This window comes from Acomys minous, assembly GCF_964271855.1.
Source record: "Acomys minous genome assembly, chromosome: 17".
Classification (NCBI taxonomy): Eukaryota; Metazoa; Chordata; class Mammalia; order Rodentia; family Muridae; genus Acomys; species Acomys minous.
Window position 1 is genome coordinate 16,250,037 of NC_140500.1, and position 19,927 is coordinate 16,269,963.

At 35.2% G+C, this 19,927-nt stretch overlaps 1 protein-coding gene across 1 annotated transcript; it reads left to right on the plus strand.

Moving 5' to 3' along the window:
* Positions 1-9,230: 9,230 nt before the first annotated feature.
* On the plus strand, positions 9,231-10,148 carry LOC311588066 (taste receptor type 2 member 13-like; the record flags this gene model as incomplete). Its single annotated transcript, XM_084765548.1, has 1 exon — positions 9,231-10,148. One exon carries the CDS (start codon positions 9,231-9,233, stop codon positions 10,146-10,148), a length of 918 nt encoding a protein of 305 aa, XP_084621674.1.
* Positions 10,149-19,927: the final 9,779 nt, after the last annotated feature.

Sequence of the window (19,927 nt, forward strand, 5' to 3'; positions counted from 1 at the left end):
ATGTCATAGTGGAGGTTATCCCTCATTTCAGTAAGTACACCCAATATGGTTGACGGTTTTCTAAGTTAAGAAAAAGGAAGGCAGAAGAAAGGAGAAACTCCCTATATGCTTTTTCAAATCATATTTTCCTGTCAATCTTTCCTTTATATGTTACTAAGAATTGTTGAGTAAATCAATACACATTTAAAACAAATAGAAATGTTTTGAACATTATTTGCATTATATATATATATATATATATATATATATATATTATTAATGATATCATGATACAATGGGAAAATTCTTTAAGTTAGGCACTACATTACAAAATAATTTTAATTTTATTAATAAATGGTAACAATAAAACTATAATTCAAATTAATGAATATTGTGATACATGTTTATTTGTAATATATATGTACATGTGAAGATTTGTGCATATAAATGTAATTATGGAGTTCTTAAGATGAACTTTAAAATGTCTACTTTAAATATGTTAATTAATTGATTATTTGTTTCCAGCACCAACTTAAAGGAAAATTCATATTTATGGTGTTATGAAATTTTATTTTAGAATAAAATCATATCACTAAAAGGACATATTACAAATTCTTTCCAAATTTGAGGCCAATCCTATAAAAGGAATCACAACAAATAGATTTCAATTCAATAATCAGAACTTGGATTAAATTTACATTGCACCTACTGGATTAAATGTATTAGGAATGTAAGAATCTGGATGAAACCACTTACAAATTTGAATATGAAAGACATGGATGAAAAATATTAAAGATTTCATGGAGTCATTAGATCATAGACATGATATAACATAAAAAGACAGTGCAGAGAAATGAAAGAATGTTTCAAAAGAAGCAACAACCAAGAGAAAACACACTGAATGAAGATTAGTTAAACTTCACAATAATGATGATTCTTCTTCCCAAAAAACAGCTGGTCTCTCATGTACTCTTTGCTTAAATTGTACAAAGTCATTAGTTCATTCCAAGAACTGCTAGGTAATGAATTATGAAGAATATAAAGCAGAGTTAAAGTTAAAGCATAAACCAATACATTTTAAATTATTTTATGATATTATTTATTAATTGTAGCAATGTGAATTTTGATAATTATTTTGCAGGATATGATATATATTGCAATGAAATTATATAATTACCTAGTGTAAACATATCGATTTTCAATGTTACAAAAAATATAGTTAAATTAGTTATATGGTAGTAGGATGAAAAATAAAACTTACAGTGATAGCTAACGGCCTAAAATAAATAAGGTTTACAAAATAACTGAATAACAATATTAAGATTACAGATGACGAGAGTTCAATAGACAGATATACAGTCACCTCAAAATTTGTTTTGTTTTGTTTTGTAGCACAGGGTAATTGTTGGGGACATTAATCTTGGATAACTATAAGTAAATTGTAGTAACACCATGATTTGAAAGACAAAATAAAACCATGATTTGAAAGACAAAATTTATGTCTAATGTACTTCATAATTTGATAGACAATACTTTGTTGATAATCTGAAATTGAAGTAGAACTGAGCACCACGAGTTTTAGCTGTGAGTTTTTTATATACAAAATTATTTGTTTCCCAAAGTGCTATGTCTAGAAAGAAGTCCTCCAGTTTAATGGTGTTATGAGACATACATACATGATAGCCTCCTACAATACAGAAATTGTTGGCATAAAGTGCAGATAGCATCACTTTCGAAAAACAGAGTTGCAGAAAGAGAGAAGAATGAAAAGTGCACATTCAGAGTTGGCACAATTGAGAAACTAAAATAAAACGATGTGACAATAATTGTTGCTTTCTATCATTTTGTCCTGTTCAACTCTCCTATCTCGGCAAGTGTTTAAGCCTCACACTCGTTCACAAAGAGTGTGTTACCTAATGTTGATTAGGTAAGATTTCTGCTGTTTTATTTGTCGACGGGATGCTAACCAATAAAGTTCATTTCAAATACTCACAACAGACAACTTGATATAAGTAAAGAATGATGTTATTTTCATGAAAATAGATTGAACTTGAGATTGTCCAGTTAAGTTAAGCAAGCCAGTTTCAGAGAGATACAAGCTTTTAACACATAAACAGAATCTGAAATATATTTATTTATGCAGACTACTTTAGGAAAAGAACACATCTACTAAGAGAGTGGAAGTGCAGGCCAGAATGAGAAGAGGATATTGTATGGGAAGTATTAACAACACATAACCACATGTTTGAAATTGTCACAATGAAATCTATCATTTTATAGAATAAATACATAATAACAAGTGGAAATTTTAGTACTATTACAGGGCATTCAAAATGTGATCTATTGATGCAGAAATGAAGTTATGATGAGCATATCCATTTACTTTTTTTTCTTTAGGTAAACAAAACATATCCTACTAACTTCTAAGATACAAAAGATGTGTCTTTAATGCTATAAAGAGTCCATATGAAATTCCATATGTCATACATACATACACACATATATGCATACATATTTATTTATTTAGATTTAATTATTATATACAGTTAGCATGCACCACCATGCCTGGCTCAGTTAGCTAACTTTTAAGCAAATGATATAGCATTCTAATTTAACCAATGTACTACCATAACAACACTTTGACTTATAATTAAATTTGGAAAATTATCAAAAATAATACAATAGTATTGTTTTGTATATGTATAAATATTCTTTATATCTTACAGAAATGTTTCATGATAAGTAATGGCAGATATGCCAACTTGTAAGCTATACTTTTGTGAAATAAAAATTTGCTTTTTTGCATCAAAGTACTGAGATGTTACATTTTAATAAAGATGAAAGATTACATTTTCTTTTTACTCAGTTCTTGTATATCAACATTATCAGAACTGTATTGACTCATATCCATTTCTCTGTCTTGCTTATAGAAGATGTATGATTTCTGATATTTTTTGTAGAGTATTATTTAATGCACAGTTTCTTTTCAAATGCATCACTAATTTTATTCAATATTATCACTATTTTCTTTCCCTGGGATAGAATAAAGTTCAAATGTGTTTTCTGTTCTGTCATAGGTTACAGTCTACCAAGTGCATTCTGAGTTCTCAATTTGTCAGCTACCATGATGCATTTTCTTCCTTACCAATAATTTTCAAGCCAAAATTAGTTTTTAAGTCATTTGTTTCAGCAATATCCCATTTTTTGATGTTAATCCCACATTTATCAGGATTATGTACTCTGGGTTATGCATGCTAACAAGCCCTCACAATCTCAATGATGTCACTCAGAAGTGTGCAGTTTCTGCTTGGTTTCCCTTTTGTATTAGTGCCCTGATCATCATAGTGACCTGGGATAACAGATACTCTTTCTATGTCTTATAAGTGGTTTTCAGTCATTCAGAGGCACAGTGCCATTACACACTATGATAAATAAAGTAAAGTTCCAATGAAGTTGTATAACCTCAAGTAGAAGAAGGAGATTCTAATAAAAGTAATTATTTTTACACCCTTGAAATATGTGAGATATTATTGTGCAATTCCTCTTCCATTTTCATGACTTCCGTTTCATTCATACAAAATTGTATCTGATATAATTAGCTATTGTTCAGGAGAAAATAACACTAAGCTTGCAGACAGAGAAAGAGGAAATAGCTGTATTTGAATATTAATGTGGGTTTGACTACACTTCCCGATCTTCTATGAAATATTTCAGCATGTGTGAGTACATAAATCACATGGCCTGTGCAGAGAAATCAGAGGCTAAAGAGGCGCAACAGTAATATTCTTAGTTACTTTAACAAACCTGTAAAATTCTCTTTGACTTTAGGGCAATTATTGCAGAGGAAGAAAGAGTGGAAGGAGAACTTCGCTGTGCATCCCAGAGTATGCTGGTCAATTCAGCTGAGCAAATAATAAGTGTTGAATCTTCTCTGTCTAGTCATGGGGAATATTCTGCATAGCACCTCTTCCATGGTCATGGTTACAAAGCTCCTATTTTGAAATCTAATAAAGGATTCATGACGGGGTCAAGCAAAGAAAGCTGCCCTTATTAGATCAGATTTTTGTTCCCTTGGCAATTTCCAGAACTGCTGTAATTTGAGAAATGTTGCCAACTTGATTTAAGAGTAGGCAGCATTATTCATTTTCAATTATGGCTGAACAGAATTAAGAATTTTATTTTGTTTTTGAGTTATTTTCAAATAATTCCGTTTATGTCGCAATTATAGCCCACTCTTCATCTCCCGGTCTCACATCCCTCTCCCTCATCCTGCCGCACGCCATCCCATGTTCCTCAGCAAGACGGAGTCCTCCTCTCCTATCACCTGAGTCCAGCCTACCAAATGCCATCTGGACTGCCACCATCCTCTATCGCTGTGATCAGGAAAGTCCCCTACACCCACCCTTCCCCCACTCCTCCTCCAGGGGGAAGTAATCAACGAGTAGACACCAGAGTTCATGGCAGAGGTAGCCAGTATTCTCCATATTATGGAACCCATAAGGAGACTGTGCTGCCTATTGACCACGTCAGGGCAAGCGGTCTAGATCATCACCATCATGGTCCTTAGCTGGTACATCAGTCTCCGTGCCCCCAACCCCTTCCCTGCCCAGATTTGTTGCCTCCCTTGGTCTCCTTGTGGTGCTTCTGTCCCATCTAGGTCTTTTGTTCCCCAACTCTTCCAGAAGACTTGCTGTGCTCCACCCCAAAGTTTGGCTGTCTCAGTATCTGCTTTAGTTCCCCAATAGGTGGGGCATTTCAGAGGATTTCTATGGTAGGCTCCTTTCCTTTTCCTTCTCTTCAATTACTCCCTGTGTCTGTTCTGTTTGCTCTTCTGAATGAGAATTAAGCATCCTCTGTAGAGTCTTCCCTGGTATTTAGCTTCTTTAGGTCTGTGTATTCTAGTGTGGTCATCCTGTACTATGTGGCTAACATCTACTTATAAGGGAGTATGTACCATGCATTTCTCTCTAGGTTTGGGTTACCTCACTCAGGATGACTTTCTTCTAGTTTCACCCACTTGCCTGCAAATTTCAAGATTTTCTTGTTTTTAATAGCTGAGTAGTATTCCACTGTGTAGATGCAGCACAGTTTCTTTATCCACTCTTTGGATGAGGGGCATCTGGGTTGTTTCCAGATTCTGGCTATTACGAATAAATATGCTATGAACATAGTTGAACAAATATCCTTGTTATATGCTGGAGCATCTTTTGAGTATATGCCCAGAAGCTGTATAGATGGGTCTTGAGTTAGCACTATTCCCAATTTTCTCAGAAAGCACCATATTGATTCCAAAAGTAGTTGTACAAGTTTGCACAACCACCAGAAATGGAGGAGTATTCCTTTTTCTCCACATTCTCACCAGCATGTGTTGTCACTTGAGTTTTTAATCTTAGCTATTCTGAAAGGTGTTAAAAAGAATCTCAGAGTTGCTTTGATTTATATTTCTCTGATGATTTGTGACAGTGAGTATTTTTTTAAGTGTTTCTCAGACATTAGATATTCTTCTGTTGCAAATTCTATGTTTAGTACTGTACCCCATTTTTATTTTTATTTTTTTAAATTTTGTATTAATTTATTCTTGTTACATCTTAATGGTTATTCCATCCCTTGTATCCTCCCATTCTTCCCTCCCTCCCATTTTCATCTTATTCCCCTCCCCTATGACTGTTCCTGAAGAGGATTTCCTCCCCCTGTATATGCTCATAAGGTATCAAGTCTCTTCTTGGCAACCTGCTATCCTTCCTCTGAGTGCCACCAGGTCTCCCCCTCCAGGGGACATGGTCAAATATGAGGCACCAGAGTTCATGTGAAAGTCATACCCCACTCTCCACTCAACTGTGAAGAATGTTCTGTCCATTTTTAATTGGATTATTTGGTTTGGTGGTGTTTAACTTCTTGAGTTCTTTATATATTTTGGATATTAGACCTTTGATGGATGTAGGCTATTGTTTTTTCTGTTGACAGTCTCTTTTGCCCTACAGAAGGTTTTCAGTTTCATGAAGTCTCATGTATTAATTGTTTATCTTAGTCCTGTGCTGTTGGTGCTCTGCTCAGCAAATTGTCTCCTGTGCCAATGAGTTCAATTCTCATCCCTACTTTTTCCCCCTAACATATGTAGTGTGTCTCATTTTCCAGGAAACACCTACAGTTGATAAACATCTTGATCAAAGTGTGTGGATACAAAATCCACTAAAAAATTGGTAGCCCTCCTGTATACAAAAGCCCAAGGGCTGAGAAAGAACTTAGGAAAACAACAACCTTCACAATTGCCATGAAAAAATCCAAAGTATCTTGGTGTAATTCTTACCAAGCAAGTTAAAGACTTGCATGTCTGAAAAAAGAAACTGAAGAAGATATCAGAAGATGGAAAGATCTCTCATGCTCAAGGATAGGCAAGATTAACATAGTAGAAATGGCCATCTTACCAAAAGCAATCTACAGAGTCAATACAATTCTCTTCATAATGTCAAAATAATTATTCACAGATCTTGAAAGAACAATTCTCAACCTAATAGCTAAAATAATCTTGTACAATAAAATATCTTCTGGAGGTATCTCCAGTTCTGATCTCAAGCTGTAATAAAAATTGCATGGTATTGTCCAAAAAACAGATTGGTGTATCAATGGAATCAAATTGAAGAACCAGAAATAACCCCACACACTGATGGACTCTTGATTTTGACAAAGAAGTCAAAAGCATATGATGAAAAAAAGATAGCATCTTCAAAAAACTGTGTTGTTTTAACTGGATGTCTACATATAGCAAAATGCAAATAGGTCCTTATTTATCACTCCACACCAAACTAAAATCCAAGTGAATTAAACATCTCAACAGATTTTTTTTGACTTGGGTAGTCTGCAATAACTTCAATCTCTGGCTTCCTACCATCCTTGGCATCTTTTATTTTCTCAAATTAGTTTTATTCATTCCAGGTTCTACTGGAGATTATTTTCATATCTGATGTGAACAAAACCATCTTTCAACATTCGAGTTGTAAGAAAGCTATTGCACAAATCCCTCCTAGTTATGCCTGCCACAGTGAAGAATCATGTGACAGCCCATTTTATCTATACCCCAATTCAAGCGCATTTTCTTTCTGAACATACTAACAAACAAATTATAAATGTAAAAATATTAAGAGCAGCTACTGACAAGAAAGCCATTGTGTCATTTACTTTACAAATAGACCCTGAAGTACATGTTAACGATTTCTAGTTTAATGCTGATGTATGAAGAGTAAGTTATTCTCCCGTGTTATTCTATTTTAGTTAGCCTGTCTTTCAAAGTGCCCAGTACTGAAGTTTTACACAACTTTCACTTCTTATATAAGGTTATGGAAAATCCATGTTAAAAAGACAATATACTATAAACCTTTCAATTTTATGTTTTCAGGTTTTATATTGGCAACTAACATTCTATTTTCAGGAGATAAATAGGACTGTTTGAGACTTGTTATTAAATTGAGGATAACATTGGTTTTTAAATACAGATATCAAATTTCCCAGTATAGTTTACTATATAGATTGTCTTTTATTACTGTTTCAACTTAATACTCTATCAAAAACCAGCTGATTATACTTTAATCTATTTATACCATTGTATCTTATATTCTGTTTAAAATACTTGTAGGGCTATATTTTAATCACATGTCCCCTTAAAGTTTGTTTTTGTTCATTGACTGTTTAAGGCTTTATCTTGCTGTGTAACCCAGGCTGGCTTTGAACTCATCATTGACTTGACTCTAAGTCCCAAGCTGTGAAATTCTTGCATCATTATGGTCAACTAGGACTATCTCTTGATGCTGAAGAATAATACTATGTATTGAAATATAAGAATAAACCCTACCAGATTGTTCTTCTTTTTATTTTATTTTTGAGAATGTCATACATGGGTCTTCTTTTAAATAAAGTGGTTATAAAATCTAGCCACTGATAATATAGTGTTTCTAAAATACACTAAAAATTAAAGGAATTAAGCCATGCTTTCTATGAAGAAAATACATTACAAGCACAAAGATAGCAAGAGACAAAGTTGCTATTATTGGAATTAACTAACTTTCTAGAAGAGCAAGGAAATCAGGATGATTGATGCAGAGGAACAGAGAAAAACCTTTGGAGATAAGAACAGAGAAAGAAAAAAAAGAGATCACATTATTTAAGACGTCAAGAGCATTGGGAGGGTCTGGCTCTTTTATGGTTGAGAGTTAAAAGACATTAAAGGCTGTTGAGCAGAAACATGCCATAATCAAATATTCTTAATGAAAATTTTTATTTATTTTTATTTTATGTGTATGAGTGTTCAACTAAATATGTTTACCCACCAAGTGCATATAGTGCAGGTATTGCCTGTGAAGGCAAAAAGAGGTCATTGTTTCTCCTGGCACTGGTGGTACAGATATAATCCTCCATGTGGGTGATGAAATTGAACCTTGATCCTCTTGCAAGAACATCAAGTGATCCTAATCTCTGTGCCATTTCACCAGTCCCCACGATTTAATAAGAAGAAGAATCCTCTTTTTGAGACACTAACCCACATCTTTGTGCTATTTTACTAGTTATTGATAATACCTTTACATTTGTATTTTTCACTTCTGTCCAAAGAAAAAGAGTGCCTATAAAATGTGGGTGCATGTGGCTGCTAGGCATGGCAAGCACCACTGCACAGTAAGCGGCAGCCGAGAGGAAGCTTGAAATTTTGTACATGAGCTTCTTGCATCTCAAATGTTGAAAACTGGGGGCTACCTCTCTATACAAAACTGAGCTCTTACAGAGGGCCACAGAACAATATCTGTATGCTCTATAAGTCATCAGCAATGACGTTGGTGGATTCAAAATGTATCGCTTGGCAAAATTTTGAATGAATCATATTATTGTCATCTTTGTCCCCCAGAACACAAGCTCCTAGAATCAAATTTTCTTCAGCAGCGACAATGCAAAAATGATAAAACAGTGAAAGGCAATATGTACTTATTTGCATGTTAGCAAATGACAGTTGGATGCACTTCATGATCCTCTGCACCGCATTCCGCCTTCTAGAAAGATATAAATATCTTACCCTTGATTGAAATAAGAGAAAATTATTTCACAAGAGCATGCAGAATCATTAGAAAACTTTCAATGCTCTCATTGACACTATGTCAGTCCTTGCAAAAGAAGTAAGGACCGAATCGAAGTTGTGTTGTGAGTTTCTGAGAGTACACGGGACATTTCAGCTTTGCAAATGATCAGCAGTGAATCGTATGTGTCCGGACATGGGAAGTCCCCTGTATGGCATCTTCACTATTGTTATGGTTGCAGAGTTTATATTTGGAAGTGTGAGCAATGGATTCATTATGCTGACAAACTGCGTTGAATTGATCAGGAAAAGAACTCTTTCCCCCATTGGTTGGATCCTATTTTTCTTAGCCATTTCCAGAATGGTTTTGATATGGGAAATGTTACTAGCATGGCTAAAATATCTTCAGTATTCCTTTTCATATTTGGCTGGAACTGAATTAAAGATTATGATGTTCACATGGGTGGTTTCCAACCACTTCAGTCTTTGGCTTGCAACCATCCTGAGCATCTTTTATTTGCTCAAAATAGGCAGTTTCTCCGGGCCTATTTTTCTATATCTGAAGTGGAGAATAAAGAAAGTGATTCTGACGACCCTTCTGGGAAATTTAATCTTCTTGCTGTTGAACTTACTACAAATAAACAAACATGTGAAAGACTGGATGTTTCAATATGAGAGAAATACAACCTGGAATTCCAGAATAAGTGAATTTACGGAGTTTTCAGATCTGGTCTTATCCAAGATGATTGTGTTCTCTGTAACGCCATTCATCATGGCCCTGTTCTCCTTCATCCTGCTGATCTTCTCCTTGTGGAAACACCTCCAGAAGATGCATCTCAGTTTCAGAGGGATACAGGATTCCAGCGCCAAAGCCCATGTGAACGCCTTGAGAATTATGGTCTCCTTCCTTTTACTTTATGCCACTTATTTCTTATCCTTATTTATATCCTTGATTCCTATGGCCCACCAAAAAGGAATAGATCGTATGTTTAGCCTATGCTTTGGCCTTTTCTATCCTTCAAGTCACTCATTTATCTTGATTCTGGGACATTCTAATTTAAGGAAAGCCTGTCTTTTGGTAGTGACACAGCTGAGGTGTGGGAGAAAGCATTAAAAATTCACTGTTCCATAAGGCAGGGAAACAACATGCTATTAGGCACATGGTACTCTCTGAGTTGTAGAGGCCTAGGCTAGCATTAACAGTGAAAAATATATAATCTTGAGATTCTTCCATATATGATAAATACATCAGAAAGTTAGAACGATGCTAAAACAGTGTGCTCTTATATAGATGTGAGAATCAGATTTTATGCATGTAGCCGAGGCATAAAGACACATGCCTGTGACCTAAAAAGTAAGTTGGCTGATACATTTATATTTGGATCCAGGCTGAAGTGCATAGTGAGAACCAGGTAATAACTGTACAATACAGATTTTAATTTTCATCTAACTGTGAGTTATCTCAAATCAATGTCATTATCTATAATGACATTGCAATAAGCATAAGCAATATTTTCAAACACTGAAACAATTTCTTACACTTTATCATATTGTTTTGAAAGTAAATTAGAAACTTTAAGTGAGATTTATAGCAATCAAACTACAAAACCTGTATATACAGAGAGATGAAAACGAGACTCCGGGACCTGGGAAGGTGACTCAGTAAAGTGCTTTCTTTGCAAGCATGAAAATCTAATTTTGAATCCCTAGTTTCAACTAAAAACCTACTGTCAAATATCAATATAAAATTTGTATGTAAAATATTACCAATGCCAAGAGCACCAAGAAAAAAATATTGCCTTGAAAGTCATTAATTGATATCCTTTTAAAAGCAGGTATAGTTTTTACTATTTAAGTAAGATTTCATTTCCAACGTACCTCCTGGAATTTTCTGAATACCATGAAAAAGGAGAAGGAAGACATTTGCCAGATATCTCAGGCTTTGATATAGCTGTCTACTTTCCTGATATTAGAATGTGTTAGTCAGTTATGAAGGAACAGGGAGGTTCTCTAAGATCAGTATGTTAAGTGCTTCAGAGATTTGATAATAATGGTTTCAGTTGTAAAATTCATAATGAGGACATTTGAAAATCTATTCATTTTACAGATAAACAATTGATAAACAGCATTGACTGGGCCAGGATCCAAATGATTTCCCCAATTGATTTTCTTTTCACCTGCTTGGCTATTGCTAAAATAGGCTTTCTATGGACAATAATTGTGTACATCTCTTCTGATTCAAGCTATGGAAAAGCATTTTATCCTTAGAGTGTTCTTAAATTTGAAATCATTTGGACAAGATCCAGCTATTGCTGCACAGCTTGCATCACCTATCTCTGTGTCTTCATTACCCTAATATAGGCAAGTTCTTGAATCCTCTTATTCTGTGGATTAGACAAAGACTTTACAAAGTACTTCATGTTATTGTCTCAATAAAAATACTTAAAAGTATCGCTGGTTTTCATGGCAATATTGGCTAATAACTTTATCCAAGAATGATCAAAAGTGAAAAAAACAAACACTTGAAACTTGATTTTATGGAGACTCTAGATGTTTACCTAGAATATCACGTTTTTATTAATTTGATTCTTATCATCATTTTTGTAGTGTGTCTGACTTTACTATTTTCTTCTAATAATCTTGTTATTGAGCCCCTCCAGGAGAATGAAGCTACAGGACATTTATTCTAAGGATTTGAACACTGAGCTCCATGAGAAAGGTGTGAAAATTTTAGTCTCATTTCTACTCTTCCTTGTTAAGTATTTTATAAGTAACATGCTGGTGGTGGTCTTGTCCTATACCTCTATTGACAGTGTGATTTAGGTATAAGGTTTTTTGAATTCTTTTGGGGAAGATCAGAATAAGACAGACTTGAAGAAGGAAGAGAGAAATTAAGAAGGCCAAATAGAACTCTCCCTGATAGACAATGGAAAGCTGATAGCAGATGGAACTCAAGGCTCTCTAGCTACAAGATATCAGCTATTGCTGGAAAGGGTAGCGCCTTTATGTTTTAACAGCAACTAAGTTTGAAATAATGATGGACAGGATTTCACTTGTTGAAGCCTAAATTGACACAACTGACCCAAATCTTGGATACTTGTGTTTCTTTGCTTGATTTTTGGTTTTGAGTTACAATGACATGAAATTTAGAGCCAGATCTCTGAGTTCTGTATCAGCCTAATTTACACAAGAAAGTATGGGTGGGGACTCCCTGCTGATAATAAGCCTCTTATAAAGACAGTTTAGGATTCAAAATGGCATTTTTTCCCTTAAAGTTACTATGTAAGTTCTTTTTTCTTAATAATTGATTATATGTCCTGATTGATGTAAAAGATGGATACACATCAATCTTAGGCTTATGTAAGGAGAAACAATGACACACTGTTCTAAAAAAGCCATCCAATCCCGTTAGAAGTGGAACCCACATGGAAGAACTGATACCAAAGGACCTTTTGGCCTGAGAAATAGGTTCTATTGGTCAATGTAAGAATCCAAAGTTAGGCTGGGAGACAAACATACATGCCACATGCCTCCCATGCTGATAAGCTTTGGACTACAGATTGAGTTGAGGTGTCACAGGGCTCTGGCAGCCAGATTTAAACATGAGACATTTTTGCAAGGGACAGGTGGCAGTCACTCCTGGTGCAAAGAGACATAGGGAACTATATAGGTGGAAGCATACATGCCATCCTAGTTAGGTCCCCCAAACTCAAAGGTTACAATTCATATATTTAAAAGGCAGAACCGTCCATCTTATATGGAGAAAGGGGATGGGACAAAAATAGCTGCAAAAAAAATGTAAAAACCCGGGTAAAAGATGCCTAGGTTATATGTAAACTATAAAATAATAATAATAAAAAAGAGAGAGTTTAAATAAAGTTTGTATAAAACATATTCCTTTTCTATTGCTCATGGCAACTGCTTGTCTCTTTAAACACGAGGTCTTATCCTGGAATACACATAGTAGCATGGCCTGGTACAAAGCTGCCCGAGAGTCCAGAAGAGGATATTCAGATCTATACAACCTTGCTTTGATTTCAACATGATAATGCTTAATATACATCCCCTTGGAGAGAGATCAAAATAAAGTAGACGTAGGTAAAAAGGAGACTGCTAAGTTATATGCCTATACTTATGTTCTTCACACTGCAGAACAAGCAGGTAACATAATTTGGTGATCCCTCCACATGGGAACAGCTCTGAGACTGACTGAGACATGAAAATGTCTCCAACTGTACATGGCTAATAAATCTTTGGGTACAAAATCCTTAGGTCTTATCATGCCATTGTTTTAAATGGCAAAGACAAAAATTTGTTTTACAGAGAATCATCTTTAACTGGGCTGTACTTAGTGCATAGCCCATACATATATGAATACAAAATATATAATACCTTTGAAAGTTTATATATTTTTCAGAGCAAAAGACACACACACACACACACACACACACACACACACACACACACAAGACAAGTATCCCAGGCAGGTTATCCTACCTCACAGGTGGGCTTGATGACAATATTTCCTTGAAAATCTTCAGCTGAGACAATTACAGGATGCCAATCTAGATTGTCCAACATCACAGACTTTTCCAATAAGGACTTCAGTTAGGCTGTAAACTTTCTCAGCATTCTGAGACTTGACAGCAAAAGTTTCAACTACTTTTCTTAAGATTGAACAACATCCCAACTTTCTTGGGCCCCCCAAAAAAGAAAACTAAGTGCCATTACCATGGAGGGAGGGGTAAATGGTTTTTGGTTATTCTAATGGTGATAGATGTTTATTATCATCTTAAGGGTGTTGGTTATAGGAATGATAATTAAAAGAATAGATTTTTGAAACTACTTTCAGACAAAAACAGTAATAAAGCCAAAATATTACATTGAAATAGCTCTTTGTATTACATTTTTTACAACATATACTGTGTCTATGTAATTCTTAAAACTGCAATGTTAAGTTCTAGTCAGTTTTAAAGCTGTTATTACCAACTGTTTAGTATGATTAAGAAATTCATATTAGCAATCAGACAACCATACTCATAGTCATTTTCGATACTAGTTTAGTTCATTACAAAAATATATTTCCTATATTTGCTGATAAAAGTATCTAGACACAAACCAATCAAATAAAATATATAGTCTTCAAAAACCTCAGAGACATACAGAATATGGCGTTTACAAATTTTAATGATTTAAGGCTTTTTTTTTGACAATGAGACATGTCTGCTCCTGGCAGCACCCCCCCCCCCATTTTACTTCAAAGAGCATCAAAGGCCTCATATGTGACAAGCTAGCCACAGGGTGATACAATGATCTTGAATCAATTACAGACAGAAGACCATCCAATCAGGAAAAACTGGAGAAAGGAGAGTTGACTGCTGAGCTTTGCAAGGACAAGATAGGCAACTCCTTTGTAATTCCTGCTTCACAGAAAACTCTGTCAAATATTATGAGCCAGAAATTGCTCCAATATCATGGAAGAATTTGATGGTACTGTCCAGAAAGCAAATATCTCTGTCATGTCTATATTTTTGGAAGCTGCTTGCTTGTACTTCCTGTATATTTGGTTAATTTTTTTTATTCCTTCTTAAGTTTCTCATGAGCTTGAAGACTAGACAGTTATTGCCTCACAGTTAAACTATTTAGGAAGATAGAAATTGATAAAAAGTAAAATATATTATCCAAGGACTGCCAGATATACTAATGTAAGTCTTACCTAATAATTTTATAATTGTTATATTACACATAGTTTGTAGTTATGAGAAAAGGAACCCTTTATTAGACTTAAAGGGGGAAATAGGCATAAGCTTATTATTTAGCTTAAATCCTGATTTCTGTCTCAATGATATGTGAACACTGTTCCCCAATTTTTCGCTGGTATGTCAATAAAACAGCTTACAGCCAGTAGCTGAACAGGACAGAGAATACAGCTGGACTTCCTGTCAGCCAGAGGAGGATTGTTTAGGGGTTAAGATGTTTTTATCTCTAGATAGATGCTTTAATTTGATAATGATGGGATATGATAGATATTGATTTTCATTCAGAATTTTAGAAGCACCAAGATAGGGAAGATGTTTTCTTCCAGGCTCCCAAATACAAATAGTCAAAACACTATGAATGTAACATTTATACAATTCCTGTTTGTTTTGTGGTTCTTTTTGCTGTAGATAGTTTATTGTATTTACAGGTAATAATATAAATGTATATGTAAAAAATAAAAAGCAATACCAAAACAAAAGAGGAAGCAGAGGATCCAGGCAGGGATTCGGCCACAGGCAGAAGAGCAGGAAGGATGAGCAAGATTCACCTGGAGCAACAAAAGACCTAAAAAACAAGTCACCCGAAAATTGGGGCAAAGATGGAGTCAAGATAATGCAGAGGGTTAAACATAGATTTAAACTACTCAAGATTGTGTTTTGAAGTTTATTATTAAACGAATATAAAAGCTTCAATTATTTGTATACTAGGCAGCTTAAAAGAGAAACTAAGAGAAAAAAACACAGTTTTATAAAAAACAACAGTGTAGTGGCCAAGACTTTTCTCACGTCCTGGTAGTTTTACACCCATCTACATGTAATGGAACGAAAAGTTGAGCAAGTTTTGTTCTGTATGTAAAGTGGGCCAGAGAAGACATTCTCTCTGTACCATGAACAGGCCTGATGTGACTGAGGGTGGTCTCAGGGCCAAGGGGGAAGCAGAATAAAGATTTTACATCCATTCCCCATACCCTCAATTTTGAGACAATAACTATCTCTGTAGACCGGCCTATCTTGTAATCCACTATGTGAACCTACCTGACTTCAAACTCACAGTTATTCTGCCTGCCATTTTCCTGAGTGTTAATATTAAAGATATGTGCCAACACATGGGGTATTTCCATATCTTTTACCTACTCCCTTTTCTCTCATTCTGTCCTATTGAGAACTATTCAAAATTACCTGCTTATTTTACAACAAAATGAAAATAGTTCTATATTATTTGCGTTGGATATGAAAATGTTCATTTACAAATAAAACTGTAAATCAGTGGGAATTTATTTTAGCAAATATGTGAAAGATTATATGGATTGTTTGTGTTTATATATTAATAACAGTTCTACATTTTTAAAATTAGTAAGTTAATTGGTTTTAATCTTCCCGAGACAAAAGATATATAATTTTAATTTCTCCTATTGTAACCATGGGTTTGTTTTTGACAAATGACAGGTATTTGTTCTTTCTTGTATTTGAAAATTGTCCGTAAGTTTCATTTCATTTATATACATCACGGTTATAAACACTTAGTATATCCAACGTACATGTTTTGAATATTACAATGAGTCTTAATGTGCACATATCTCTGTGAAATTTTCAGATTCAGTGGGCACATAGAACTGTTTCACATGGTTGATCTACTTTTATTATATTTTTTTATTTTTTGCATATACATTTATATTATTGCACATATATACAATAAACTATATACAGCAAGAAGAACCATGAAACAACCCAGAATTATTTAATGTTATATTCTTAGTGCTTTGGCTATTTGTATTTGGTGGTCCTGAAGAAAACATCTTTCCTATCTTGATGCATCTAAAATTCTGAAGGTAAATCTATCATATTTCATTGTCATCAACTTAAAACATCTACCTAGACCTAAAAACATCTTACCTCCTAAACAACTATGCTTAATTGTAAAACTAAGCTATCTGGTCTTCAGCCCCATCAGAGACTTGAGAAGGAATAAAATTAATTACCTGAGTATACAGGGGTGCAAGTTAGCAGCTTCACAAGTGAGAAGATGACAGAGATAGTTTGCTACCTCAGCAGTTGCCAAAAACTCCCTATAACATTGGAACACCATCTTCAGCCTTCTGGACCAATATATCTGATAGACATATGTGTGAGGCAAGAACTATTGAGGACATCCTTACCTTTTCTTGACAGAGTTTGGCTGTCAACTCTTTTAGGCACTTTTTTAGGCAGAATTCTGTCACTGGTAGAAATTAGTACATTATCTATGCCTAGACATTCATGTCTCAGCCAGTCTCAGAGCTAGTCCCATGCGCTGTAATTACCAAAATAAGTTATCTGCTTCTTCTGCAGTTTAGATTCTTCACATCCTGATATTATCGCCTCCCTCATCCCCTCCTGAAACCTCCTCCCTTCATCATGCCTTCTCCTTCCCTCTCCCTCTCTCCCCTAATCCTCAGAAAGGGGAGCCCTCCTCTCCTAACATCTGACCTCAGATGTCTTCCCCCTCCTTTCCCCCAACCCCATGCAGACTTACAGGTATATTATAATGCAAAATGCATTCTAACTTAAAAAGTCCCCATAGTCTTTCAGGCTTTAGTCTGTTTATAAGTCTGAAGTTCAGACTCTCTTCTGAGACATGTGGCAGTCTTCTAATTGTAATCCCTATAAAATAAAAATTAAAAAGCAGATTGCATACTTCCAGTGTTTAAGGGTACAGAATATGTTATCATTCTAAAAGGGAAGAGAGCATAATGAGGAAATAACAAACCAAGGTAATATTGGAACCCAGCAGGCCAAACTTCAAATTATGTATTATATGTCTAATGCTAAAGGATTTATTAGATGGCTTTTCCTTTCCAGCTTTGGTCACCGCAACACATATCTCTCTTGGGCTGTTTCCTCTTCCTGTTAGCAGCTCTCCTTGACAAATGTCCTATAGCTCTGGCCTGTCCAACCTCTTGGGGTCTTTAAGTCAATGGGAGTTTCCACTTTGATAACATTATTAAATCTTCTTTCTGGTTCTCCAAGCAGGCATTCCTCAGCCATGCCCCTTGCCTACATGGTTTTCCTTAACCTTGGAGGAAGATTCCACAGCCCTTTTTCTGTATCCTTCTCGGCTCTAAAGTTATAACTACATGGGATATTTGCCATGGTCTGCTGTTTTCTGGGACTTTCTGGGACTCCTTCCTGAATTATATTTGCATAAGCCTCTTGTTATTTTTTAGGCCTAGGATATCTAATCAGGCCTTTTCTTATCACAGGTTGTAGGATTACCTAGGTGGGATCTTGTCCTGAGGTTATGGTTTGTTTATTCCATTTATTGTCAGGCTTTTCTTTAAACTCTTCATCCCCTTCAGCACGAAACTTGGCTGTTTTGTGCTGCTCTCTTTTCCCTTAAACTGTGCATTTTTTGCCTTTGCACCAACTTATTCATTTTTATTGTGGATCTGCATAAGAATAATCACTAATAACCATTTGACACAGTCAATACTAGGCTGTCTTAAAATCTCTTCCTAGGTCATTAATTCAAAACTCTTCAATTCAGCTTCAGGAAGATGTATAGGACAAGGGGAAAAAAACAGCCACATTCTTTGCTAAAATTATAGACCTATCAATAATTTTCCTCTCTTCTGAACATCTTGAGTTAGGACCCCACTATTCACGTTGCCTTCAGCAGGAGGATCTTCCACGTCCCTGCTAGGATGATCCCATTAAGCCATGCTTAAATGTTCAGACAATAGCATCTTCATGCCACTCAGATCAATAACTGATATCTGGTCCCAACTTTTAAGTTACTATTCTATTGTTGTGAGGAGAGAGCATGATCACGACAACGTAAAAAAGAAATAACTCAATTTCAGGGCTTGCATGCAGTTTTAGAGGTTTGTTCCATGATCATAATGATGAGAAACAGACAGTCATGGCACTGAAACAGTAGCTGAGAGCTTTATAACCTGATCCATGGGAGGCAGGCAGGCAGAAAGAGGAGAGAGAGAAAGAGAGAGAGAGAGAGAGAGAGAGAGAGAGAGAGAGAGAGAGAGAGAGAGAGAGAAAGAGAGAGAGGAGAAAAAGTGAGAGAGAGGGCTTTGCATAGGTTTTTAAAACTCCAGAACCCACCCCCAGTGATATACCTTATTCAACTAGATCATACCTCCTAATTCTTCAAAAACAGTCTATCAACTGGGGACTTAGCATGAAAATATATGAGCCTACGGAGAACTTTCTCATTCAACCTCTTTCAAAAAACAAACAGACAAATCAAAAGACAAAGTATAACAACCACAACAAAAACTTGTTGCTTTAAATTCTCTGGAACCACCTCTCAAAATTCCTCCTTTTCATCCATTAAATTCAGCACTTGGTACTGTCATATAAATACATGACTATAAAATCCCATGTGGGAAGACAGAACAAAAAGTATATTAGTGAATCTACTCTTCAACTCAATGCCTGAGTTGTCCCTCACAAGATATCTTTAATTCACTGATATAGAATTTTGTATATAGATGCAAAATAAGTCCTAGATACAGTGGTATAAAATTCAAATGTAAGATTATTCTTCACACATTATATCTATCTATATATATATATACTCTAATATGAGATATTGTACCTATATAACTCAATTATAATACAAGGTTTACTTCCAATGCTTTGAAAGTGCTATCAAGCTGTTTAACAGAATTAAGTTATACAAATTAAATGTTAGTAGAGCAAATCATGGCCATGTCAATTGCTAGTCTACTTTTATCACTAGAATGTACATCTTAGGTACATCAGATAGATATGACTCTATAGAAAGACAAGATGGTCAAAAACCCCAGAAACATGCAGTATATGGCATTTAAAATGTTTTTATTACTTTAAAGATTCATTGACAATGAGACAGGCTAAGTCCTAGCAACACCCAGCGTACCTCAAAGAAGATGATGAGCATTAAAGAACTTCCTTATGGAGATGGCTTCAAATGTGGCAAACTAGCCACTGGGGAAAAGGTCCTCAATTCTATCACAGACAGAATTCTGCCTTTAAAAAGGGCAAACTTGGATGCAGGCAGAGTTGACAGGCAAACTCTGCCAAAACGGGGTAAACAAGTCCTTAATAGTTCCTGCCTCACAAATATGTCTGTCAGATATATTGCCAGAAGGCTGAAGAA